Here is a 17,544-nt window from a genome sequence, read left to right as displayed (position 1 = left end):
TTGCGTTCACGTTTGCAGCTTGGTCTTGTTGTACAATATTTTAAATTAAAAAAACCCACTACTTTTAGAAAATATTTGCAGGTGTTTTCTTGTTTTCTTTAGTTTGGTGAAACTAAACCTTTATGGAGTTAGTTCAGTTACAACGGCATTTGTTTCATTTTTATTTTGTTACTATATACTATGTACTATATATACTGATTTTGTTTTTGGTTGGTGTGTGTGTGTGTGTGTGTGTGTGTGTGTGTGTGTGTGTGTGTGTGTGTGTGTGTGTGTTTTGTTTTTTCCTGCGCTCATTTTCTGTTATTTTTAGGTTTTTCTTTGACCCTTAGTCTGTTGTAATTATGCAACTTTTATTTTATAGTATGGCTGGTTTCATTATGTCTATATCCTCAGGCCTTTTTACCTGTAGTCTGTGTTCTGTTCATAATTCTAGTTTGATTGTATTCTGTTCCTTGGTTAAGTTTATTTTACGTTCCCGTGTTTCATCCATATCTTATTTAGTCGCCATTTCCTGTTTTATTTTTCTAGTCTGTCTCCTGTGCGTTTTTGCTTCCCCTGTTTAGTTATCTGATTATTTTCACCTGTTTCTTATTTTTCCCCAGATGTGACTCATTCTCTATTAATCTCTGTCTGTCTGTATATAAAGTCTCGGTTTGTCCTAGCTTTCTGTTGTGTTGTACTTTTTGTCTGCCCGTGTGTTTCCTTCCATTTTGGCTCAATGGACTTTCTGCAGGCTAAATGAAGCTTTCTGAAGCATTTAAGCTTGTACTGAAAAACGGTTCATTACTGAAAGCTTTTCAACACAGTCTTCTTTGGTGGCATCAAAACAAAATCATGAGCAACCTAAATCTAAAACTTGAAACAAACTTCTTCAATTGCCCACTCAAGAGAGCTGTGTTCATAGCTTCTGTTTAATGACAGCTCTGACTGATATCGGGCTGCTGTTTGTTCTATTCAATTCAATTTTATTTATATAGCACCAAATCACAACATCAGTCGCCTCAAGGCGCTTTATATTGTAAGGTTGACCCTACAATGATACATTCAGAGAAAAACCCAACAATCATATGACTAGGGGTGGGATTTGATAATCAATTTATCGATTAAAATCGATTCTGGCTTGGATAACGTGATATCGATTCATTAAAATCCTGAATCGATTTTTTAATATAAATTAATTTTGCCCGAAATGCCAGAATCTCAGGTTAATCCTCACAAACGCTAAAACAGTAAATGAGAGCAGGTACACGGATTCTGCACAAAGACGTAAACACAAAGCGGATCAGAATCAGTGAGATGTCGCATTTCTCACCCGACAGCACGGACACGGTCGGGGCTGAAAGCCGACACCTCGCTGATTCTGATGTTTCGGCGGGTCGCGCTTTATGTTTACGCCCTTTTTGCGCTGATTCTAAAGCTGTTAGTTTTATCTCTCTCCAAACAATATTGACCGAACCAGCAGCAAAAGAAGATCCAAACTACGCTTCACATAAACATCGTCATGAATTCCCTCTGACTTTTGCTGTTTTGCTTCCACCACGATAAAATCACACTTCATGCACAGCTCATTCTCTCTCTCGCTCTCTCTGTATAGAACAGTTTCCCATCTAAAAATCTGTTTTCTGCATTATTCGCTTGCTTGTTATGCACAAGTCTACTGTTGTTTACAGCGCTGTTTTTTTCCCCTTTTACTTAGAAAACCTAATTTCTGTCGTTCGACTGAACAAATTTAAACTTTTTAAAATTATACAAAATGCAAAACACTTAGCTCACCTTCATGTTTTTCTGTGTTTTATCTTCAGCTACTTTGACACAAAGGTATCTGCTGTGATGCTCACACCTTTGAAAAAGTCTTGCGAGTGTTGAATCAAATCGAATTGAATCGAATCGATTCGGGACCTTGTGAATCGGAATCAAATCATTCTACAAATCAGTGACGATACCCAGCCCTACATGACCCCCTATGAGCAAGCACTTTGGCCACAGTTTGAAGCGAAAAACTCCATTTTAACAGGAAGAAACTTCCAGCAGAACCAGGCTCAGGGAGGGGCGGCCATCGGCTGCAACCAGTTGGGGTGAGGGAAGGAAGACAGGATAAAAGACATGCTGTGGAAGAGAGCTGAAGATTAATAATAAGAAATACTCAATGCATCATGGGAATCCTATATGCCTTAGCAAAAATGAAAGATTTTTTTTCCTTACACAATTCCACTTGTTTTGTGACATAAAATAACTAACCTCCATCCTCAGATATCAGTGTGTGGGAATGGGGCAATGGGAGTGGAACACCTGAGCCTGAGGCAGCAGGTTGGCAGATATGTGGTTTATTTTACACATATACAAAGGGTCTGCCTTCACCAAATAAATTATCATGGTAAATACAATGCGCTCCATAAATTTCTTTCTTAAAATGCAGCTTTTATGTTTTTTAATCATGATTTACAATGTACAGTTGCACATGGGCGTGCACACACACGCACACACACACACACACACACGGACGGATAAATTCAGTGTGAAATCCACTGTGAGATCTTTACAAAATATGTTATGTTTGTGTAATAATACTGTGCGTTTTTGCAGCAGGGTGGGGGATTTGTGGGGAATACTCTCTGCTGCGACAGGGATGCTGCAGCACAGCTTCTTCTCAGTGCTACACCAAAGGCTGTAAACCTGTTATTCCTGCTGTCCAGAAGTAGAGGGCGCTATTGTATAGCGTGTAGTCGTTATTGGAGGATCTGAGTCACTTCCGAGTTTGTTCTCAGAAGGCGGGATAGTTTGGTGCTGGATGTTATTTGAAAGAAGGAACAAGGTTTCGTTTTCAAGGACAGCAGAAGTTCCAACTGACCGTAAGAGAATTATGTTTTATGTAATATAATGTGCAGCTATTATTATGATAGTAAGTTGTACTAAACCACTTCCTTCTCACAGACAGTAGTGTTTAGGATCACCTCTGACTCTTTCCTTTGCGCAGATTCAGCATGTCGGCCCAAAATGCAATAAGGAGCAATAAAACAGCCATTCATGAGATTCTGTCCGGAGACCACAGGCTAATTCTCAACAAAGTTTATGAGAATAAGCTGATCACTCAGCGGGAGTACAACAATCTTAAAAGCATCAACAGTGCAAATGCGGAGACACACGTCATTGAGCTCGTGGATAAGATCATGAATAAAGGAGAAGATAAATGCAAAGACTTCCTGAACCTCCTGCAAACCGATGGCGCCATTAAAGAAACTTTCCCTCTGCTGGCGAGTTTACAGCTGAGTTGTACCCCCCTTTTATCCGAGCCTGTCCAAGTGTCTTCATGTCAGCATGGTAACACACACGTAACACAGTATAGAAACACTGTGTCTCCTGTTGTGTTTGGTTGTTTACCTCAGTTTTATTGTTCTTCCCTCAGATGTTCTGCCACAAGATGGGAATATGTCACAGGTAAGATGCTGATGCAGAAACAGCCTCCTACACTTGTGACATCGCTTGAGACAGATCTGTAGATGAAATTCTGTGGTTACGCATCCTGTAGTAACACATGTAAAATCTTGGTGTCCACTCTTTAGGATGTTTATCAAATCATTAGTCGGCCCGTCGGCCTCTGCGTGATCATAAACAATAACAACTTCAAGGATGGTTCACAGAGAAGAGGGACAGATAAAGACGCCCGTAAGTTTCAGGGGCAGATTTTTTATTCTTTCTTGTTAGTATCTGGTGCTTAAATATTTTTCTCTAATTACATTTTTTGCAGAAAGCTTGGCAGAGGTGTTCAGGTGTCTGGGCTTCAGAGTGCTGATGTGTGAAGACCTGAACAAGGATCAGATGGATCAGGCACTGACGTTTGTTGCTTCCCTGGCAGACATGTCTCAGCTGCAGAAGTTCAACTTTAAAGAGTGGGATGGCAGCAGCTTTGTTGATCCTCAGCAGGTCCTTGAGCACGGTGATGCTTTCATCTGCTCTATTCTGAGTCACGGAAAAAAGGGTGTAGTTTTGGGAACTGACAGGAACCCCCTCCCCATTAAAGAAATTACCCGAAAGTTCATGGGGTGTGACCAGTCCGTCCTCACCGGTAAGCCCAAAGTGTTCCTGATCCAGGCCTGCCAAGGAAGTAACATACAGCGTGGAGTGCAGCTGATGGAGACTGATGATGATACTTCACCATTGACCATCCCTGAGGAAGCTGATGTTCTGGTTGCCATGGCCACTGTTGAAGATCATGCTGCACTTAGACATATAGTCGATGGAAGCTGGTTCGTTCAGTCTCTTTGTGAGCAGCTGAAGGAGCGCTGTCCCAGGTAATTGTTTTAAAATCACCAAACACATGTGCACACTGACCCTGACAGTGATATCAACATGTTTTTGTATCTCTATAAATGCTCTTAGGGGCGAAGACATCGTCTCCATCCTCCACTACGTGAACAATGATGTAGCACATCGAGAGACCTCCTTGTTGGCCAAGCAGATGCCTGAAGTGAGATTCACCCTGAGAAAGAAACTTGTGCTGCCACCTCAGTGCACCTGAAGTCATCATGGAAATACAGCACATCTTACTGTGCAACTAGGGATGCATGATTACTTATCAGAGTTACTTATTATGTTTCTTAAAATGTTTCCTTTATATTTTCCATCTTTCTGTCATCATTTTAAATCTTTTATTTTTCTAAATCTGAATCTCGCATTGAGGTGCTGCATTTTATACTGTAGCAGTTTTATATCAAAGAATAAATCTGACTGTGAACACAACTGGTGTTATTTGTGTTGGGAGGTTTTTACATGTGCTGCAGTAGAGCTTCACGGGTGCTTTTCCTAAACTGAGCCTTTACATTCTTAAACCTAGTAACATTACTTAATCAAAAAGGTTACTTTTATTTCAAACAACAAATCTCACAACACTCTCCTGATAGTAACAATAAAAATGTTACATTTAACTTGTTATGTCTTTTAATTCTCTCAGAATACATCAGTTTGCTTCAGAACTGTTTGACTTGATTTCTCCCTCCACAAATCCTGAAAGTTACCATGGCTACCATATGTGGTTGAAAGAAACATGTTCCAGCAAAACCTTTTTTCAAAAATGTTGTTTATTTTCTTCTGTCCCTCATTTTGTTTTGTTTTTTTCATGTGGATCTCTGAACTGTTAGATGAAGGGAAATACTTGATTTAAAAAAGGAAGGTGAAGTTCAGAGAAGGACATCCCAGTGTTTGAGTAGCCTGTGCTGGAGCAAAGAGACCACAGCTGAAGCCTATTATGGTTAATAGGTATTGCGTAAGTGCTGTAGGAAACATCTGCACTGGCCTTCTATCGTCTGATCACATATTGAAGTCATCTTGTCAGTGCTGGAAAGTAATAGTCTTAAACAATCCGTCTATATGCATTGAAATTGCTATAAATAGTACTGAATATATCCAGATCCAAGTCATGTCATAGATATTAACGTATGATATGCAGCTTATAAATGTTTGGGCTGCCTGCAGAGATGAGCATCTCCCTTTGGTTTGTGTGCTTTGACACTTTCAAGAACCTGGCTGTCTGATCACTGATGGTGGTTATAGACAGAGTTGCCCTGTTTTCATGTTTATTGTTAGTTCAATTTCAACCCAGTGTTAATAGGGTTGAAATTGAATCCATAAAGAAAGAACGGGTAGAGCCAAAAAACACCTTTGGTTACACGCTTGTCCATAAGTGACAGTGGCTTCCTTCTCAGGCTCCTCAGAAGCTGGTGTGCCCTCTGACTCTCACCTCCCTGCACTCCTCCATCTCATCCTATATGCAAGTCTGACTGAGTGAAATCCAGAATTTAAAAGAACTCTACATCACTCAGCCCGCTGCTTCCTGAAGTGTGGACACAGATTGAAAATGTGGGAGTCTTGCTGTCCACTACAAAGGACACTGAATCAAACATTTGTTTAAGGTTAAGTGGGATAGGTTTACTGTACATTTCTGAAGTCCTACTAAATTCAAAATAAAAATCCCCAAGAATATTGAATGAAAAAAAAATCGACTTTTAGCAACAGAAACATAATATCTACAAATGTATCTATTTAGATTGTAAGCCCAACAAGGGACAATTGTTGAAAATTAGCAGTAGCTATAAACCTGTGTGCGGCACATCAGTTTCATGTCTTGCACTTGAAATATGTTAAACTGCACTGTCCCTTTTAAATAAAAAAAAATAAAATGATCAAATTTAAAAAAAAAAATCACTTAAGCTCCCTTTTTGCTATAACATGTGAAATGGCCATCATTTTGAAAAGCAAGCATGTTGCCTGCTAGACTGACCCCCACAAATGTGGCCCAGGATGTCCTCCTGACAGTACAGTAGGACTGTTTTTGAGATTGTTCTGTCTAGCAGCTTTTGCAATCAGAATTATGATCTGAATTCACTATTATATATTGTATTGCATAATTGTTTGCTTGATGTAAAGATCTCAGACTTAAGTAAATTAATTCACAAAAATTATTTGCTGGTTTTTAGGAGGAATAGTAATCAGTGTTCTTTGTTTTGTTTTTTATTAGCTTATGTACAGCGCCTCTATTTTTGTATAATTCCTTCCTCTAGATTTGGTGGTGAATAGTCAGCCTACAATTCACACATACAATGGTCTTTACGGTACTCCAGCGTCGTTGCCATGCCAACAGAGATTTGGTCGTCAGCTTCCCTTCCGTAGCAGAAAAATGCTAAGCAGGAAAAGTGTGGGATAAGACTGCTTTGCATAAAATTACCCAGACAGACTGTCTGTCGAGGCAGGCGAGTGTCCTGTGAAGTTGCTCCCACACACTTTTCAGGCTGTTTTAAAGATGGAAGCCACGCTGGGTGAACAGACTGCTGTGGGTTATTCAGCGGGGACTGAAAGACCTGAACAGCGACAGGAGCTGGAAGCCTCTGACGAAGCTGTCACGTTCATGTCCGGCATCGGTGAGTTCGCATCCAATTTAGGCTAATATGGTCGGTAGGAAACAGCTGAGTCCAAAACTACCTGAAAAGCAAAAAACCGTGAAATCATTACAGATATTTGAATCTGTCCACTTTGGCTTTACCTTCTGTGTCCCTTCGCTTCTCAGAGCCTGCCGAGCTGCAGAAGTGTGTGTTTGCAGACTCGCTGGTGACTGTATCAGAGGGGGGGAGAGAGCTGGGGGAGTTCAGTGTGACGGTGGAGTTTGCCCGGAGAGAGCAGCCATGTATGATGCTTCATGCTCAGAGCCACGGAGCCATTGATGACTGCCCCTGTGGGACAGCAGTGACAGGTGACAGCAGGCAGAGGATGCTAGGACAAACTGATCTTTGCTGTTTCCTGTTGTTAGTATTTCTCTTCATACCCTTTACTCTGTTTAAGCCTACCTAACGACTGACCTGGAGGTGCTGGAGGAAGATCACCATGAATATGTCAAGGTGAGTCGCTGAATCCTTTCCGGGCTGTTTCTTTTTACATTGACTCAGCTCAGCAGATGCATTAAGTGGAAATATTGCACCTTTGATGGGCTTCTATACTTCTCTCCTCAGCTCGAGGGCCATAGTGTGGACAAGAGGTGTCACATGGTGCAGTGTGATGGGCAGATGGTGATCCATAAGGTTACGACTGTGGGAGAGGTCAGATAACCACTGCTTTATAGGTCAACTCACTAATATATTAATGAAACAGTACCACAGTCATTCAGAGCAACTTCCATGCTCTCTTTGCAAGAGTTAGTCCAGTATTTACAAAATCCTTACTTACTGTTGCGCATTTACTGCATGTTGTCGTTTGTGTGTGTGTGTGTGTGTGTGTGTGTGTGTGTGTGTGTGTGTGTACAGGAGGTGACAGAAGAAAGCATGTCCTACCCCATGTCTGTCCTGAGAGGGCTGGTAACTGAGGGCTCCAGCTTGCTGCTGATGCGCCTGATCGCTCTGAGGAGGAAGATGCCAGAAAACATGACGTTTGTCTCCTTAGACCCAGGATTACACATAATTAACACCTCTTTTGTAAGTCTTTATGCCTGTGTAAGACATCCTGGTCCATCAGTAACTTGTTTGAGTACTGAGCTCTGATTGTGGTCTCTTTTGTGCTCAGAGAGAGCTGAGTCAGAGGCAGCTAGAGGTCGGGGCTGAGCTCCTGGATGTATTTGGGGTAGAGAGGATTATTCAGTCCATGGAGGGCAGCCCCAGTACCTGGCAGTGCTACTTCCTGGATGATGGGTAAGCTTAATATATGTACCTCTCCATCATCCTACACATGTTGGACTGTGTTACTGCCTCCCTCTGTGCACCAGACAGACTGCAGCTGCCCACTGTTGAGTTTCATGTTTATATTACCTACTGCTGATAGGAGGTCACTAATGTAGACTAAACAACAAATCATTTTAATCACACAATAGCACTACTTATTGAATGCTTCCCTTAATCACAAGGGATCCATTAGTTAGGAGGTTAAAAGGACAGGACTGTTATCAGCATGGGCAACCAGTATGAATGAACCATCAGTGATTCCCCAGTGGTTGGGTTTATTTAACTTGTAGAAAAAGGTAGTTTAAATTACACAAAAGATTGCCACACATGGACTAGCAATCTCTTAAAAAGACCAAACAAGGTTAGATTTCAAGTCACTGACTTAAAGCTAAATAAGTAAATTAAGCTAACTCACCTTAGCTGCTCCCAGTCCAGAAGCAAACAGAGTGAGGTGGAAGGGAGTGCAGTCATTATATACTCTGTGCCAGGTAAGTTCAGGTATGGAACAAAGGAGCCCACCAGTGATAAGAAAACTCCGACAGTAAGTGAGGTTAAAGAGGTGTGGATGAAACAGGGAAAGGGATAAATAAAAGAAGAATTTCTACTATTTCCCATATGTTTGATTTGGCATCCTTCCTGGTACAACCCTGCTTGTGATTTATGTCACCTCCTGGTCTTAAACTAGAGATCTTTCACATGTCAGCCAAAACTATTAAATCAAATCAAATCAAATCAAATCACTTTTATTGTCACATCACATGTGCAGGTACATTGGTACAGCACATGTGAGTGAAATTCTTGTGTGCGAGCTTCACAAGCAACAGAGTTGTGCAAAATACAATAATGTAAACAAGCAACCACTGCTAATGGAGCCATTGATGCTTCTTCTTTGTGGGTCCAAACTATAACATTAGCTATAGTAGAATAGTTAATTGCTTTGTGTCCTTGACATCTTAGGAACTATTCAGTTTCTAAAAATGATCATTTTGAAGGGAAAGGTTCCCATAAAGTGTAGATATACCTACGGAATAGGACACATCTGATTTTTGTATGCGAAAGAATATTGGTGATACATGAGGACTTTCTGGCTTAACTCAAGCGGTTTCTGAATAACAAGTAAGTGCTATTATTGCTGTTATGTGTTACACTAGTGCTTTCAATTTGACTCGTTACATTCTCTGATCAGGCATCTGGTGACCAGAGTTCAGGTGGGGTCACCAGTCACCATGAGACTTCTAGAGTTGCCATCAAAGGCAGAAAAAGGTTACACACATCCCCCACACACATATTCACACATAAGAGGTATGATTCCAATGAAAGATTCAGTGATATTTGTGTATTTGTAATTTTACAGTAGATTTCAAGAAGATCCCCCTTGTGTGGGAGGAAGACATGCAGATGCGTTCTAAGTTTCTGGACAGAAAGGTAGCCGGTCATGTGCAACAGGAGATTAATACTAGACTTCCATTACTCTACTGACCATCTGAGCAGAAAATGAATGTGTGTTTATGTCTTGTTTTGGCAGGAAGAGCTTAAGGCCGACCACTCCTCATACTTGAGACAGCATCCAGAGATTCGAGCACTAATATCTGACTTCCTGCAGTTGCTGTTGTTGAGGAAACCAGACGACGTCTTTCTGTTTGCCAGAGAGTACTTCACCCCTTTTGCCTCCAATCATCCTGCAGACGCAGACCAGGAAGCCCAGTCCCTCTAGTCACATTATCACATGCTCACAAACTGTCTCTTTATAAGATTCATATATGTTTGTTCATGAGAATAATCTTCACTGACATTTAGAAAGTTATTTTGTTTTTTATTCCGAGTGACTGACTATTAGTTGTATCTGTGGACATTTGGTGGAGAGGAACACAAACGATCAAAACTCAAATGTTGTGATCTTTCCAGTAAAAGACAGATAAATAAAGTTTGGGGTTTTTTTTTCAGTTTCAGTAGTTTGGGTTTCTTGTACACGTTTGGGCAAAGCCCTCTGCCGATAAATATGTATGCGTTTAAGAAAAAAAAAGAAGCATGGGAGTTTTCAAAATAAAGGTTTACAATGCTAAACAAACGGATTTTATTATGAAAGACGTGCCAGTATGTGCTGTAGTTGAGCTTAGTAAACTCATGTAGCCAAGTGTGAAGCGAAAAATATATTGGTCAGCTCACTAACGCTATAGTTTGTGTGTGAATGTGGCCTATGTGGCCTTTATTTTTTAAAAATTTTCTACCCAGCACCCGACACTCAACTTCAACTTCCTATACCGTGACGTCACACCCAGTTACGCGAGGCGCTTGCTCCGAAAACGAAAGAATTTGCGGCTCTAACAGAAAGCGGAAATAAAAGCCACTGAAACATATTTCAGCATTTTTTTTGCTCCCAAAAAGTTTTTTTTTTCATTTGTTTAAAGGGTTATTTTCCTCGCATTTAACAAGACGCGCCCTTTTCGCTAAGGAGCTGTAAACTAACAGCGAGAGACAGCGGCGGTAAGTTTCAGCGTCGTAATTTAGTTCACCTGACGTAAACTGTTAGCGTAAACTCTGGGCCACGTTATGTAACATTGACTTAAAACTTTTTAATGTTCGTTTTTGTCAAGAGAAACAAAACTGGCGGCGGGGTGGGTAGTGTTAGTGACGTCACTCTGTCGTATCACGCAGATGTCTTTTCATGGGACTACACGGGATTACTAGAAACGCATTGAGAGGCCAAAATAACATGAAATAAAGTAAACCGTGAAGGACTGAAAGACACCGCGTCACGTATAAGCTGCCATGCAAATACACAATTTAAAACCAGGCTTTCATAGGAAATTGTAAATAACATTTAAATGTTGCAGGTGTTTGTTTGTTTGTTTGGATAGTCAGAGATGATGTGGCCTAACATCCAAAGCTCTGTGCCATTTAATAATGATCAAGATAACAGTTCGCTGTTGAAAGGTCAGCGATGGAAGACAAAGTTCTCTATGTAGTCATCTTACTGTGTTTCCCTGTAAAAACTTACAGTATAGCGGTGCTTCTACGTAGGGCAGTAATGGCATCTTATCGTGTATGGTGTGGTGTTATTATTATTGTTGTCATTATTTTAACATTCTAGCCATGATCTTTAGTCATTAATTTAAAATTGCTTGTTTGCAATGCATGAAGTTTTTGAATACTTCAGTTTTTGCTCCATCAAAACTGCACACTTGTTTTCTGTTAACAATAAAAGCTGCAGATCGCTGTGAGCTGAGGACCAGGCCATGATGGACAGGCTGACTTTGTCCCACATAGATGAGGGCCTGGACTCTTCTGAAGTGGCAGAACTTTGCTTCTTATGCCGTGATGTAGTCACCAGAAGACGCCTGGAGAACGTGAGCACAGCAAATTTTGTAATGTGTTTACACTTGTTTTGTTAGCATGTTTGTGGAAAATTGTTTTAAATAACACATTGACAGTATGACGCCCTAGGATATTCATGTTCAAGAGCGGGTTTTTTTCCTTACAGATTAAGGATGCAAAAGACCTGTTCTTGAGATTAGAGGAAAAAGGTCTGCTGCAAAACGATGCCTTCCTCAGGCAGCTGCTCTACACCATCCATCGAGCAGATCTCCTCAGGGTCCTGGAGACAGACAGCAGACCGCCAGAGGAAACAGATGCTAGTCCTGTCCTGTCAGACTACAGGTAAAAGCTTTCAGTTTTTATCTTAATAGTACAGCATGCAGCATAGGAATAGTAATATATCAAAAGTTTTTCTCTGACCATTAGGAAGACCCTGTATTCTATATACAATGGCTTCACTACAGAGAACTTTGAAAAGCTGAAGTTTCTACTGACTGACGAGCTGGGCAGGAGACAAATGGAATTGTCCAAGGTGAGAACACACCAATCCACCTTTTCATTTCTGCTTTTGAGTGAGAAGCTTTTTACTGAACATCAAAGGCTAGCTGTACAGTTGACATTTAGATTGTTTTCACTGTGATCAGCATGTAACGACTTTTCCTTTCATTTTGTAAGCACAGTAAAGAACACACTTCCACTACTAAGAGTAGTTAACTGGTAATTTTACTTTGAAATGTTCTGTCAAATAGACTGAGTACTGTTTACAGCGGCTTTTCACACACTGAAGTTCAAGTGGAAACTACCAGCCTCTGAATACAGTTTATTATTTTGTGCTTTGTGCATCATTAGTGCAAAGTTGAGATCGGTGATATCATAAAAGCATGCAGTTTACTGAAAGTCTGTTGGTTGGCTTAAACTAATCGATTCTCAAGAGTTTTCTTCTAAAGAGGAAAAAAAAGTAAAAGCAGGAAAACTGGATTTGTTTATTTTTGCATGCAGCTAAAGTGCAACCAATGCGGATTTCTTTCCAGACACATGAAACATAAACAGATTTCCATACTATTTATTAAATGTAGTTATTTACAGTCCTTGCTAAAATCAGATTTATTTTTTTATTGTCATAAGAGGTCATGGATTACTTGTTTACACTCTGCCCAACTTTGCTTGGATCAGCTGGTTGTTGTGTTTGCAGCTTTCACAACATGTGTGTAACTAACATATAACTAGAGTACCTTCTGCAGAACGAACTATACAACATCAGCAATCGTTATATGGTGAAGGGTGTTTCTCCTGTTTATTTTTTTATATAAATGCATAAATGCTGAGATGAATATATCAGCAAACACATGATATCCCTCTAACTGTTCTGATGTTGTACAGGGGTGTCAAACATAAAGCCTGAGGTCCAGAATCAGTCTGAGAAAAGACTCCAATCCTGCCCATTAGGTAGCTTTAGAAAATGTGAAGCAAGGCCTAAATTCTTTTTAACTATAATTCAATATATTTTTCGGCTTTTCCTACCCATACACATCTCTCTGGTGACCATCCCTAGTACACCACATTAATTACATTATTTAAAAAAACAGAAAAGTTCCTGTTTTTTCAATGTTAAAGGTGGAAGGTTTTTGGATGTTGTTTTCTTGTGCGTCCACACAAAAAAGCACATTTCTTGTTTCCTATTTACAGGCCAGTCAGGGCAACGAGGCAACGAACTACCAGAATTTTCTCTGAAAATTGACACATTTATTTTTTAGAATTTAAACACAAACAGTCATGGTGAAAGATTACCACAGCAGCATTTCTGTGTCGTATAGAAAAACTGAGATATGCTGTTGAAATTAGTTAAATGTCTTTTCACTGACAGAAAGGTGTGTTTCACTGGTCAGGCCCACTTGAAATCAAAATGAGTTTGACATCCTTACTATGTGAAACTAACAAGGAACAATTAATTTTGTAATTGAAGATATTTTTTTTTTTTGGTGGTGTCAATTTCCTGTCAATTTCCATCTATTTACACCTCTTTTGTTTAACTGTTATTCATCGTTATTTGGAATTTGTTTTTTAATTTTCCTGTTATTATATAATTATCCTTCTTCTTTATTTTGCTATAGGTTAGTGATAATTTATTCATATTTAAAAACTTACAATTCCCTTTAAATTGTATTGAAACGCTGCTTCACTTTTTTTATCCCAGAACAACATAAATTTATATACATACCGTTTGAACAGTTTAGGTTTGAGCACTGAACTTTGAGGAGTCCCTCAAGTAACTTTATGAATTCAGCATAGATTATTTGTAAATAATAATGTCTATTACTTTGGTTGAATTTCTGTAATATGGAATCTCACTGTTTTGTATTTTCCTTAAATTCAATTAAAATCTCCACCAAGTATTATTTTCTGTGCTTTGCATTTGATGCAAATGGAAACCGTGTTGTGGATTTTATGGCACCAGAGATGATGACTGTCCCACAAACAGCCTCTGTGAACTAAAAACTTTGTCTTTTCATTCCAGACACCGCTGGACGTGTTTGCAGAAATGGAAAAATCTGCTTTACTATCAGAGACAGATGTTAGCTTGCTACATAAAGCACTGCAAGAGTGTGATCAACAACTGGCAATTACTTTAGAGGAGTACACACAAGGTATAGGATCCACTTCCATATACCCGCACATGTACATATACATACATGTGGAAATTGAATGTGTTGGTAACACCATCAAATGATTGTGATCGTTACAGGAGGCGGTCAGCAACGGCAGCAGTTCACGTTACCCCCTGATGTCAGCATGGATATTGAGGTATATGTGTGTCTGTAAATGTGTGTTTCTGAGCAGTTAATGTTGCAGTTTGTCAGTTTGCTGACTGCTTTGTTTTATTCCCACAGAGGACCCATGAGCCACTGTCTATAACTGAAACTCAACCCAACTGTAGGTGTCTCTATTAAAATGTATTTGTGATTATTATTTGTTAAACCTTCTGTTGTCACACTTATGTTTTTGTTATTTTTATCATACTCATGATTGATATACAAGTTTACATTGTTGTAATGTTTTGTTTAGATCGAAGAGAGAGTATTAACACTGATGCACAACTAGAAACAAATCCCACCTCTCTTCCTGATCAGGTAATCCATTCACAGGCTCTCATGCTTTCATTCATTCTTTTGTCACATCAGTAACATTTATGATCGGCCTGTTTGCTGTGTTTGTGTCCTGTAGTCAGACTACTACACACTGACTCATAACCCACGTGGTCTGTGCGTGGTCTTCAACAATGAGATCTTCACAGGAACACATCTGAGTAATCGAAAAGGAACTCAGAAGGATGCAGGTACAGTTCTTGCCTTTAAACAATGACCTGATTTATCTATGACTGTTTTATCTGGACGCACCTGAGCCCGGTACCAATTAATGCATATATACATATGCCATGACCATGTAATCTACTTATAATCCTTCTTTTGCTTTATTTCTGTCTGACACAGATGATCTGAAAGAACTGTTCACTCACTTCGGTTTTCAAGTGAAGATACACGACAACTGTACTGCAGAGCAGATGAAGAAGAAAATAAATGATCTTGGCAGGATTAATTTTACAAATCATGATACCTTGGTGCGTAGTCACACACCTTCGGAATTGTAGTACTTCATACATTTTATACATTTACACTTATTTTGAATTTTTTTCTTTTTTAAATAAGAGTTATCTGTGAAGATTGGCACCACAGCCATACAGAATACAAGCAGCAGGCTCTGAGGCTAAATGTAACCTACAAATACTTTACCATAAAACCATAACTTATAAATATTACATTTACATTTTTTTCTTTAGTAAATGAGCCAGCTATTGTTTCACATTTACTGTGCAGATATGCGGTATCAGTCTTCTCAAAAAGGTCTTAGCTGGAATCAGCACATTTCTCAAAATGTCACCATGTAGTGCATGTCTCTGTGATTGTAACAGCAGCCACATTGACAGTGTTAGCAGTATTGTTAGTATAAATAATAAAACATATATTTACCTCTGATTTAAGGTGGTATGCGTGCTTTCGCATGGAGAAAAAGGTTGTGTCTTTGGCGCAGATGAGGAAAGGGTGTTCCTGAAAGAGCTGATGGACCCCTTTACAAGTAGAAGAGTCCCAACCTTGGCAGGGAAGCCCAAACTCTTCTTCATTGAAGCAAGTCAGGGTGAAGGATTCCAGAAAGGATACTATCCCAGCAGCAGAGAGGACGAGAACCAAAACAAAGGAGCACTGCAATCAGACGCCTCAGTCCCTGATGAGGCAGTGCTAGTGCCTGAACGAGCAGACTTTCTGATCGGCATGTCCACAGTAGAGGAATTCAAATCATTTCGAAACACACTCACAGGATCTATCTACATCCAGGAGCTGTGCAAGCAGCTGAAAAAAGCAGCGGAAAGGTGAGTTAAAATGATTAGTTTCTTTATAGCAGACCACACCACTGTCATATGGGAAGGTCATAGTGCAGTAGTTTCCTACAAAGTAGATTTTTTTTTAATGTAATTTCTGTTATATACAGTTAAGTCCCTAGAATTTTGGACAAAAACACAAATGTAGTAGTTTTTCCTCTGTAGAACACCTCAATAAATTTTCACACAATCAGACCTTGTGCTTTTATTCAAGGGGTTTTACAAAAAGCACAGTCTTAACTGTTTTAAAATTACACCCATTTTCTGAGGCTCAAAAGTCATCAGGGAAGACAAATCAAATGCATCAAATCTCTGTACATTTCTGTCTGCCTGTTTTTGGTGCTTTCAGACATGGTGTTGGCATGAGTTGGGTGTTTTGTTAAAATTATCCAAGATGAATCCTTTTTGTTTCACGTGTGTTCCTTCCAGACAGGAGATGGACGATATCCTCACTGTCCTGACACATGTGAACAGGGAGATCAGCAAAGGAGAGTTTTTATCCCACAAACAAATACCAGAGCCCAAATACACTCTCACCAAGAAGCTCGTCCTCAAATATATATGACCTGACTGTGACCGAATACAACACTGCATGTCTACACAATTCCCAGATTCACATTACAGTTTACACTGTGTGTGTGTTTGGTTTGATAAATGTGATTTTTGTAATTATGAACTGAATAAAAATTATCCACAGTGGCAAATGAAATGGTACATTTTTGTCATTTCTCAAATATAAATAGGAATTTTTTTTTATTTGGTGTTTTCCAAACTCTAGAAAATTGATTTTCACCTAAGAATCATGAAATCAAATCTTACACTCTTACACCACTTCTTAACATTTGAGCAACTGCCAAAAATAAACATTACAGGTAAAGGAGCTGCCGAGGTGTAATAGGTTATATAAGGTACTGGTTAAAATGCTGCTTCAAACCACGACAGCGATACATCATATAGACCAGTGTTGTACCTCTCTCTTGACCTCTGTACACAGTGACAACCACAGGTGAATGAGACAGGTTGCCTAAAGCACTTTGAGCGCTCAAAGAAGAAAAAAGCATTATATAAGAATCACACACCAAAGGTTTTACATTTGGATCCGTCACTGCATAAGAGCTGGACTGATTTCATTGCAGGTCTTGTGCAATCTGGAATGTCTCAACCCATTCTTCCCGTTTCCCTTTAAGAATGGCTTGTTGACAGCCACCCTTCCACGAAGACCTTGTCTGATGAGACTTAAGTGAACAGTAGCTGGATAGACTGAAGGGCCAGATCTCTCAGGTGCTAGATTTTCTTCATATTTATTAGGGACATGAATTTCATATACTGTTCACCTGCTGTAGATAGTTTTTAAAGGCCCGCTACATCGTCTTCTGTCCACTACTTTTATAGGGACTGACAGTATGCATCCGATAAATTGGAAGAAATGTGTTTTTGGAAAGTGCCTAAAGATAAAGGAAAAACATCCTCAGATCAGATAAAAGAATTGGACTAAAAATGATTGAAGAAGCAGCCAATGATTATTGTTTAAGACCGCTTTGAAAAAAAGAAGAAGCAAATTCTGGTTCCTTGGAAGCAAAACATAAAGAAATGAAGAGT

The 17,544-nt window shown here is 39.6% G+C and overlaps 3 protein-coding genes across 9 annotated transcripts; all 3 read left to right on the top strand.

Annotated features, from left to right (window-relative positions):
- The first annotated feature begins 2,598 nt into the window (after positions 1-2,598).
- LOC120741823 (caspase-8-like) lies at positions 2,599-8,908 on the top strand. Of its 5 annotated transcripts, none has more exons than XM_040044890.1 (7): positions 2,599-2,849; positions 2,975-3,309; positions 3,419-3,435; positions 3,561-3,663; positions 3,746-4,289; positions 4,378-4,443; positions 8,619-8,908. In XM_040044890.1, the coding sequence occupies exons 2-7, from the start codon at positions 2,982-2,984 to the stop codon at positions 8,782-8,784; spliced, it is 1,224 nt and encodes a 407-aa protein (XP_039900824.1). In that variant the 5' UTR covers positions 2,599-2,849; positions 2,975-2,981; the 3' UTR covers positions 8,785-8,908. The 5 variants fall into 5 exon arrangements, with proteins under 5 accessions (XP_039900824.1, XP_039900822.1, XP_039900823.1 ...); XM_040044888.1 differs by having other exon boundaries at positions 3,404-3,435; XM_040044889.1 differs by having other exon boundaries at positions 2,975-3,318.
- Positions 6,571-10,261, top strand: LOC120741824 (ciliogenesis associated TTC17 interacting protein). Of its 2 annotated transcripts, none has more exons than XM_040044894.1 (9): positions 6,571-6,911; positions 7,058-7,240; positions 7,330-7,385; positions 7,497-7,583; positions 7,788-7,955; positions 8,044-8,168; positions 9,385-9,461; positions 9,556-9,623; positions 9,724-10,261. In XM_040044894.1, exons 1-9 carry the CDS (start codon positions 6,794-6,796, stop codon positions 9,910-9,912), a joined length of 1,071 nt encoding a protein of 356 aa, XP_039900828.1. In that variant the 5' UTR covers positions 6,571-6,793; the 3' UTR covers positions 9,913-10,261. The 2 variants fall into 2 exon arrangements, with proteins under 2 accessions (XP_039900828.1, XP_039900826.1); XM_040044892.1 differs by having other exon boundaries at positions 6,573-6,911; positions 9,553-9,623.
- Positions 10,262-10,463: 202 nt separating this feature from the next.
- casp8 (caspase 8, apoptosis-related cysteine peptidase) lies at positions 10,464-16,654 on the top strand. 2 transcript variants are annotated; one of them, XM_040044885.1, is made up of 12 exons: positions 10,464-10,682; positions 11,404-11,545; positions 11,680-11,855; positions 11,940-12,045; positions 14,029-14,158; positions 14,257-14,315; positions 14,402-14,444; positions 14,577-14,641; positions 14,736-14,847; positions 15,002-15,129; positions 15,551-15,936; positions 16,375-16,654. In XM_040044885.1, exons 2-12 carry the CDS (start codon positions 11,435-11,437, stop codon positions 16,508-16,510), a joined length of 1,452 nt encoding a protein of 483 aa, XP_039900819.1. In that variant the 5' UTR covers positions 10,464-10,682; positions 11,404-11,434; the 3' UTR covers positions 16,511-16,654. The 2 variants fall into 2 exon arrangements, with proteins under 2 accessions (XP_039900819.1, XP_039900820.1); XM_040044886.1 differs by having other exon boundaries at positions 11,395-11,545.
- Positions 16,655-17,544: the final 890 nt, after the last annotated feature.

Source organism: Simochromis diagramma, unplaced genomic scaffold (assembly GCF_900408965.1).
Source record: "Simochromis diagramma unplaced genomic scaffold, fSimDia1.1 OVJJ01000663.1, whole genome shotgun sequence".
NCBI lineage: Eukaryota > Metazoa > Chordata > Actinopteri > Cichliformes > Cichlidae > Simochromis > Simochromis diagramma.
Note: the sequence above shows the minus strand (reverse complement) of the source record. Positions and strands in the feature narration are given on the sequence as shown.

Excerpts from the sequence above, each read along its gene's own strand:
- casp8 (XM_040044885.1), top strand. The coding sequence starts at position 11,435 with ATGATGGACAGGCTGACTTTGTCCCACATAGATGAGGGCCTGGACTCT. Across the intron at positions 14,316-14,401 it reads ATGTCAGCATGGATATTGAG|AGGACCCATGAGCCACTGTC; the intron begins GTATATGTGTGT and ends TTATTCCCACAG. Across the intron at positions 14,642-14,735 it reads CCACCTCTCTTCCTGATCAG|TCAGACTACTACACACTGAC; the intron begins GTAATCCATTCA and ends TGTGTCCTGTAG.
- LOC120741823 (XM_040044887.1), top strand. The coding sequence starts at position 2,982 with ATGTCGGCCCAAAATGCAATAAGGAGCAATAAAACAGCCATTCATGAG. Across the intron at positions 4,290-4,377 it reads CTGAAGGAGCGCTGTCCCAG|GGGCGAAGACATCGTCTCCA; the intron begins GTAATTGTTTTA and ends AAATGCTCTTAG. Across the intron at positions 4,444-8,618 it reads GCACATCGAGAGACCTCCTT|CTGCTCCCAGTCCAGAAGCA; the intron begins GTTGGCCAAGCA and ends AACTCACCTTAG.
- LOC120741824 (XM_040044892.1), top strand. The coding sequence starts at position 6,794 with ATGGAAGCCACGCTGGGTGAACAGACTGCTGTGGGTTATTCAGCGGGG. Across the intron at positions 6,912-7,057 it reads CACGTTCATGTCCGGCATCG|AGCCTGCCGAGCTGCAGAAG; the intron begins GTGAGTTCGCAT and ends TTCGCTTCTCAG. Across the intron at positions 7,584-7,787 it reads AGGTTACGACTGTGGGAGAG|GAGGTGACAGAAGAAAGCAT; the intron begins GTCAGATAACCA and ends GTGTGTGTACAG.